Genomic DNA, 8,274 nt, shown 5'->3' with positions numbered 1-8,274 from the left:
GCACCTTCTGTCTCTTATACACATCTAGATGTGTATAAGAGACAGTATATATATATATATATATATTACTATTAAAAACAATTAAAACAAAAGAAAAGATTACAATTAATTAAAATACGTCGGGTCTTCAGTCTTCGTTAATTAAAATATGACGAATTAAAGAAAAATGAAAAAAATTCCAAGTCATTCCAATAATTTAGGCGAGCACGGAATTTACCCGAGCACGCACGCGTGCGAATATTGAATTATATATGAATTCTAATACGCTGTACATTCTAAGTGATGTTAATTATAAAATAATATAATTGTAAACCCAATTAAGTGTGTGAAATTAATATGCAGTGTACGTAACTCATATACTTTGCATGTGTTCATCGGGAAGATCATGACACAAAATGGACGGTGTGTACCACGTGAATTTCGCAAATCAAGGAGCGGAATGTCTTTATATATATGGCTCTGAGCCCGAGCCCGATACACCTGTATTTGTACTGTACCGCCAAAAACATCGGAAAGTAGGCCTACTGTCAACAGTGACATCTATTAAAAATTTAATTACAATTTTGAAAAGCTAATATAAAAAAGATCAAATAAGTTAATAACATCAATGCAGAAGTAGGGAGGTGCTCACAGGGAGCGAAGATGGATTTGTGGCCTGCTGCAGTGTATACTCTAACGAACAAAATCATGAGAAAAACATTAAATTTTATAACTTAGTTGATGCTATTTTATTGACACTGTAAACAATAGTATAAATGAAATATAACTAACAAATATTATAGGATTTTTATCAACAAATTATGGTAGCAGAAACTAACAATTCAATGGAACTCTGTGACTGACACCACAAAAATATTTGATATAATTATAATATTTTGATGTGACCAAACTAAAGGTTACATAGTAAAAAAAACATAACTTGAAAAAAAAAAACTAATAAGAGGTTATGTGTTGTCTAACGGCAGACAGTCACCTGGAAAAGGTAGGTTATTTGCAGACCTAATTTTGGCCTCCATTAAGTACAGGTACATATACTGTAGGAAGAGAATAGGTCCAGTGGTATATCTAGGGGTAGAAATTGGGGGGAAACTCCCCCTAAAAAACCTTATGTTCCCCACTGGGGTCCCACTAATAAAAAGTAATAATTCTCTTTCGGACATCTATGGATCCGCCCCTGATCAATTTAGAAACCACTTAAAAAATAACTATACTGAGTTTATAAATGTTGTAACATCTAAAATACATCAAAAGAGCACATTATTGGATATGAAAATAGTGGGATCAATGAGATAAAATCGTAATTAAGCTAATCTAGTTGCAAGTTATTTATTTCAAAATAAAAAAAATAAAAATCATATCAATTAAAATAGTACCCTCATTAATTCATCTTTTTAAGATAAAATTGATTTTCATCAGAAATATTCTTTTTCACCCACAATGCAAAAGTGTACCCAACAAACATTATAATCTACTGTCTTCTTGTGATACTCTTTTTTGAAAAAATATTTTTTAAAGTATTTCCACATTTGGTTTAATAAGCTTTTTGCAGCCCAGCACAGTCTTCTTCAGTACTTTACAACCAACTTAATCTCAGATTCCATACACCCAGACAAACTTAGAGTATGTGGCAGAGACAAGCCAAACCAGCCACTCCTCGTAAAAAAATGATTTTAAGTTTTTAATACATGGTTAAACAATAAAATGAAAGTTATAAAATGGTTTAAAAAAATCATATAAATCCGACATTCTGTTATGAAGTTACAGGTGTTTAAACATTGAATAAACAGTATTTGAGAAATCAGCCTTTTTTATGATTCTGGAGATTTCTCAGGCAAAGACCATCACCCAGTTGTTAAAACATGTTGTTTTAACGTTAAAAATGGGGTAAATAACAACATAGCATGATGTATAAATATATAAAAGGTAGTTTAGTGCAATAAAATAGATATAAAAAAATGCTGACATTCCAGCATGTTTTGGCCATTATTTCTGAAACACAATGATTGACTTGTTTGGCATGTCTTCACCACATATACATATTCACATTAGAATATGGAATAAATGGATACTTTTTGTTACTTACTATTTAATCTAAAATCAATTATCAATATACTGGCTAAAACTTAAAATATTCTTTACGTGTTTACAACTCTCAGTCAAATATTTTAAAATCAACTCACTTCTCAGATATACACAATCCTATAAATTTTTTTCGCATACATCCAACATGCTGGCAGTATTTAACAAGCATAAGAAACATTATGTGATTGAACGTGTGACAGAACAGACTATCAATTTGAAAACTTTAAGCACTTTTGGTAAAAGTTGGATTTTTGTTTTATAAAAAAATAATTTTTACTGTGTTCTAACAAACCAAATTGCCCTTGAGCTAAAAAAAGTACTGAACTAGGGAAAACTCTTTACCATCTACGCTGGATCAGTTCCAACAGCAGCCTACAATGCTTTCTATGCTTCATGGTGACTCTTTTACTATGACACGGATCATGTGACTGATCATTTGACTAAGTATTAAACTAAGATCAGACACTGATTGAGTCTCCTTACATAAAATGTCTAAGTTTTAATACATATTTAGGCACAGATACTGCATATGTATATACTGTAGTATGAAATTTAGGCTTTTGTTGTAATATTTAAAGTGTCTTTTGGTAAGGTTAATTTCTCTTAATTTTCCTTTATTTTTTTTTATTTCTGTATTTAAATTCAAAATGTATTTTAACAGTCTTGTTAAAAACACATATAATATGGTCAAGTTTCTTTATGATTTTTAAGAACCACATTACATTATCATCATCATTACTAATAACATTATCATATAATTATTGTTATAAGCTTGAAGACATTAAAGCACAGTTGGTGATAAATAGATTCTGATGTAATTATCAGAAGTTTACAAAAAAAACTACTCCAAAAAAAAATTCTTCTAATTGACAGTTTTACTACCAGTCTAAATTATAATTTCACTGCTGTGTTGGTTTCTTTCTGCCTTCCAAGATAAAATTGTGTAGTTATGCATATTATGATGGCTAATAGTAATATATCTCTTTAAAAACATGATGAGTTGAAATATATATTTTTCTGTATTTACAATCATAACTTATAGTTTACATCTTAATATAGGTTATAATTTAAAACCTAGAGGAGTTCACTGAGGAGGACTTTAACCCTCTTGCCAAATAGAGTTCAGAGGTCATCATCACCAATGCCTTCAAAGATCTCATTTTCAATGTGAGCTGCAGGACCTTTGCTCTTTGGTGGCAATGTTGACTGCATTTTGTCCTGGGATAAGAAAATAAAATACTTTTAATATATGAGGCTTGCCATCCCAAAACCAGCCATCCCAAAAATTGTCGCTAATTTTTAAACTAAGTATTAATTAGAATGTGGCTGTATTGTATACTTTTTAATACAGAGACACCGTGATACTTTTACTCCTATCTTTGGCAATAGTAAATCGATTCCAGTCAGGGGTTTAGCCAGAAAAACGAAATAGAGCCGTCCAAAATGGAAGCCAGTGGGCGTGGCACTGAGACTATGTGCGGGCCACGCCCATTTGGGAATCCCACCGAATATTGGTACGAAAACAAGGTACATTCAATCAATAAATGTTGTTTTTATGAAACGTAAATATTATTTAGCTTTAGTAAATTGTAACATTCGATAGATTTGAAGAATATAAAGAATTTGCTAAAAGTAGACCAGGCCCAATTAGGATAGGCCAAGCTGATTAGGTCAAGCTGTCCAAGCCGTCACAGTAAAAGTGGCCGTCCTAAATAATTGTAGGCCGTCCGAAAGACGGCCGGACGGCTCGCTGGCTAAGCCTATGATTCCAGTAAAAAAGCTTGTAATATGGAGAATATGAATACATTAAAAAGTCAAATTTCATGTTTTTGTCATGATACTTGTTGTGGCGAGGCAAACACAATATGTATATGAATTATAACTTATCTTAAAGCATAAGTTATTATTTATATACACAATATGTATATGAATTATTACTTATGCTTTAAGATACACTTTACTGTTTGTGATGAGCTTTAATAAACTTGGCAAAATAAAATATTTTGTACATATAAGTAATTAGCTGTAAATTATAAACAAGAAATAGATAAAGAAAATTGTAAAAACAAAATTCTTTGATTTCCCAACTTACTGAATTTTTATTGTGATTTGCTGAGTTTTCAGGCCCCTTCTGTGAAACCTTCAAGTTAAAAAAAAAACACATATAAATTATAATTACTATAATTATAATGAATGAAGAGTACAAAGAGAAATAATGTATGTCCCCATCAGGATCTGACCCCAAGACCTTCCAATTACTGTTGGGATACTCTACCAACTGAGCTAGGCCAAGTGGTACATGTACCCTTACATTTTTCCCATTACGGTAGACCACCTTTTTTCAAATCCTCTTTATAATAACCAAGAGTGGAGGTGTTTCTCCATACCAAAGTTTTACTATCTTGTGATTTATCCTTGCTATTGAAATGGCATCACCATGCCTACTGTGTACACAGAGGTGCTACCTTATTGTCAGTATGCTGGGCTCCTTTGCTTAATGCTCAGGTTAAGCCTGCAGCTCTACTATGAGCACTGTTAAGTTAGTGGCACTATGGCAAGTAAAACAGGTTAGATATTTTGCCGAAAAAAAAAATATATAAAAATAAATAAAAAACTAAATTACTGTATTATAAATGTATTATATCTATGAACTATAATAAAGGTAGGTCTTTACATTTTTTTTTCAATACTGCAACATGAGATGCCTTATGAAGATCTGCCAGTAATATGTGAGGTCTCGCCACAAAATGAGTCTCATGGTTAGAAATTCAAAAATTGAATGGCTTCCCTACTATAAGTAATTCCAGAGATGTGAGCATTTAAAGATTAGGTGTATAAGAACCACGTTTTGAGAAAATCAGCCTCAAAGATAAACTAATCTGTACAAATAATATGACTAGAATTACAGAATATGTGCAGAGAACACTGTTTTGGCAAGAAAATTCACTTTACAAAGTGTACAATCATAAAATATAAGTACCAAGTTATTCAAAAACATTAAAATCAAAATTTTGTAAAAATGTTGACTTTGGCCTGTTTTGGTGAATATCTCAATATGCTTTCACCAACGATGCGTCTCATTTCGCGGTGAGAACTCACATATGTTCCACAACTTTAGGGCACCATTGGAAGTTGATCATTTTTGTTATCCTTTTAAATCAGTGATTCAATGTTTAAATTTAATTTCTTTTAGTTTTTTCAGGTTTTATGAGAGAGTAATGTACATAAATGTAGTAATAGTAAAATAGCTCTGGATGTGTCATTCTTTCTTTTTCTAGAAAAATAAAACATTTTGGCACCAACAAAAAAAACAAATATTTCTGTTCCTATATATTTTACATAGACACACTTATTGAATGAATAACATCTGTGTTAATTTGCATAAACAACCACTTGTGAAGTAATTGTCATCGACATACCGGAGGATCTGGAATGGCAGCTGCATTGTTGGTTGTCGATCTGGTGATAATGATCCCTCCATCTCTGCCCTTGTACTGTCGCTGCGGTCCCTTAATACGATCTGAAGGCTATAGGGAGAAAAAAAAAACCAATTCGTTGTTTAAAAAGAACATTAACTTAATGTTAATGGTAAATACTTGGTAAATTTGTCATGATTGAAATTTTAATTAATCTATTAAAATACCCTGTCACCTAAATATAATACAAACTTAAAAAATTCAAAAGAAAACAAAATTAATTGCATAATTTGTGTTTAATTAAGTTATTAGCAACCGACTAAAAAAAAAAAAAAAAGAAAAAAGAAAAAAAGGCTTTACTTCTTGACAGTTTTTTTGGAACCACTTTTAACTCATAACCCATCTATGCTTTTTGTGTTAGCAATCCATATAAGTAACAGACTGCTGATATTTTAGTTCTTTCTAGGGCAGGTCTTTTCTAGGCATGGCATCATATTTAACAGGTTTACTTTTGGAAGACTGTTCATTTCTAATTTTAGCTTATGATGCATCCCATCATCCCTGCCAACAGGATTTACTCTCACAACTTTCAAGGGAGATGATAACAAAGTGTCTACACCCCCCATGGGCACAGTAGACACACAAAGATGGTTTCTTTCATCCTTTCATTTACCTTTTTCATTTTCAATCCTTTCTTGCACATAATCAGTTCATCCACCATTCCTTGCAAGCTAAGGCTCATCAAGATTGCTTCTGGCGTTCTAACAGTGATCCATTGCAGTGTGTCCTTTGCCATTAAATACTCAAATGATAACTCCAACGCGTCACTGTTCCCCTCTTGCGACTTTTAAAATAGATTAAAAATATAATTGTATTTAATAAATTTTATAATTTTACTTATTACTGTACTGTAAAACCAAGAAAAAATTAAGAAAGAAAAAGAAATAATTGATCACCCAAAACGCCTCAGGTCATTTTCGGCGGTCTAAAAAACAAAAGAAATTGCAGGGGCATGCCCCTGGACCACCTAGGGTAGTGTTGTCTCGATCTCTGGATCCGCCCCTGCTGTATGTGAATCACAAATTAGACAAAGCTATCATTCAAAACACATCTTTACTTGGAGTAATGTTCGTCCTATGTTACTTAAACATAATCAGTGCATCTATTGACTATCTAGTATCATTTACAGTCATCAGCAAAACGTGAAAAAAATAGTGTTTAAATTAACATTTTAGTTGCAAAACAATGAGATTTATCGAGCTTGAAACCAGAAGAGTTTTGATAGTTCAAACGAACCCCTTTTTAGAGGCTGATTTATATGCAGTGCAATGAACTTTCGAAACATATCAACCATTTAGCAACAATACTTTTTATAACTTGTTATACTTTTATAAGAGTTTTTCTGCAAAGCGCATTGAGATGTTTTTAATATTTACCAGTGATACAAACAAAATTACATTCATCATATTCAGACTAAACCGCTGTCTGCGCTATCAAATTTTATGTGACAAAAAAGATATATGGATAGGCATATCACAACTATATATGGATAACATTTGATATTGTGGAGCTTAAGAACTTACAGACGTTATCCTCCAGCACCTCATTCTGGTAATCTTGAATGTTCCCTCCTTGAATGATCCGTCGGCTGTCCTTACTCTGAAGATGATTTCACGATTTCCACCATGGACAGTGACAGGAACATTTTCCTCCGGATAATCTGCTGTGCAAGGCTTAAACTGAATGTAGTTGTAATACTTCATACGTCGAACCTCTTGTAGGTACTAAAAAGATCGGAAATAGTTACATTAAATAATATTGCATTGCAAATCATCATCATTACCAGCCACTAATTTGTCAATACAGTAACATCTCCCGATTGCGAACCTCCCAATTACAAACTCTTGATTTTATTTTTTTTTTAAATTTATTTATTTGTTCTTTATACTGGGTTTCCTCTTCAGTAACAAATTACTGTTCTCCAAGAGGGCCCAGTACACATAAAACAGTCCACGACACAACAGACAAACATACACACATGATGCTCTACACAAACTAAATCTCAATATGAGGTTTAGGGAGTGGAGTTGTTTTGGTCGTGAGAAAAATTCCTGCAACTGACAGGAGTTGAACCCATGACCATGGGATTGGAAAGCAAGCATTTTAATCACCAAGCTATTCAACTCCACTCAAGAGGATTTTACCAACATGATCATTACAGTACAAACAAACTACATAACAATAACAATTGTATTTAAAAATTTTCAAAAATAATATAAAATGTTACATCAGCAAAGAAAGAAAAAGTTTAAGCCAAAATAAAACTTCCTTTAAAGAAAGAAATATCAATCGTTTCCAGCCGATATATATTGCATTGAGACCTGTCATACTAGTTCAGGCAGCTAATGTACAACAGGAATACAGAATCTCACTTTTTGTTCATTAGGGGTGCTATTCCAATAAATAAAACTAGCCTAGCCTAGGACTACTCTCACCACTGAAATGCTATGAAAATTTGAACTCTCTGAATTACGAATTTCCTCAATTACAAACTCTGTTCGGACAGAGGGGTACTGTGCATAAATGGAGGATATTGTTAGTGTACTGTACATGTGCCCAACAGTGCACACTTTTGAGACAATACATCTAAAGTAAAATGCTATTTTGAATGCTAAATCTGGAATCCCATCAAGTCTACCTGTTTTAAAAATGGCTTGAAGTGACTAAAAAATCTTCAACTTGGCTCAAACTATTCAATAATGTTTACATATAAGTC

The 8,274-nt window shown here is 32.4% G+C and overlaps 1 protein-coding gene across 1 annotated transcript in view; it reads right to left on the bottom strand.

The window, feature by feature from the left end:
* Nucleotides 1-704: 704 nt before the first annotated feature.
* LOC117104120 (sorting nexin-17-like) overlaps nt 705-8,274 on the bottom strand; it is a 24,342-nt gene continuing 16,772 nt past the window's right edge. The window contains exons 8-12 of the mRNA XM_033244793.1: nt 7,082-7,282; nt 6,172-6,342; nt 5,502-5,609; nt 4,175-4,222; nt 705-3,300 (exon numbers count right to left, since the gene is read on the bottom strand). Of these exons, the coding sequence (XP_033100684.1) occupies nt 3,205-3,300; nt 4,175-4,222; nt 5,502-5,609; nt 6,172-6,342; nt 7,082-7,282 (624 nt within the window). The 3' untranslated portion in view covers nt 705-3,204. The remainder of the gene's footprint in view (nt 3,301-4,174; nt 4,223-5,501; nt 5,610-6,171; nt 6,343-7,081; nt 7,283-8,274) is intronic.

The sequence above is a fragment of the Anneissia japonica genome, unplaced genomic scaffold, assembly GCF_011630105.1.
Source record: "Anneissia japonica isolate Jap-2015-1 unplaced genomic scaffold, ASM1163010v1 scaffold2564_len425606_cov169, whole genome shotgun sequence".
In the NCBI taxonomy this organism is placed as follows: domain Eukaryota; kingdom Metazoa; phylum Echinodermata; class Crinoidea; order Comatulida; family Comatulidae; genus Anneissia; species Anneissia japonica.
This window is presented reverse-complemented; position numbering and strand designations above follow the sequence as displayed.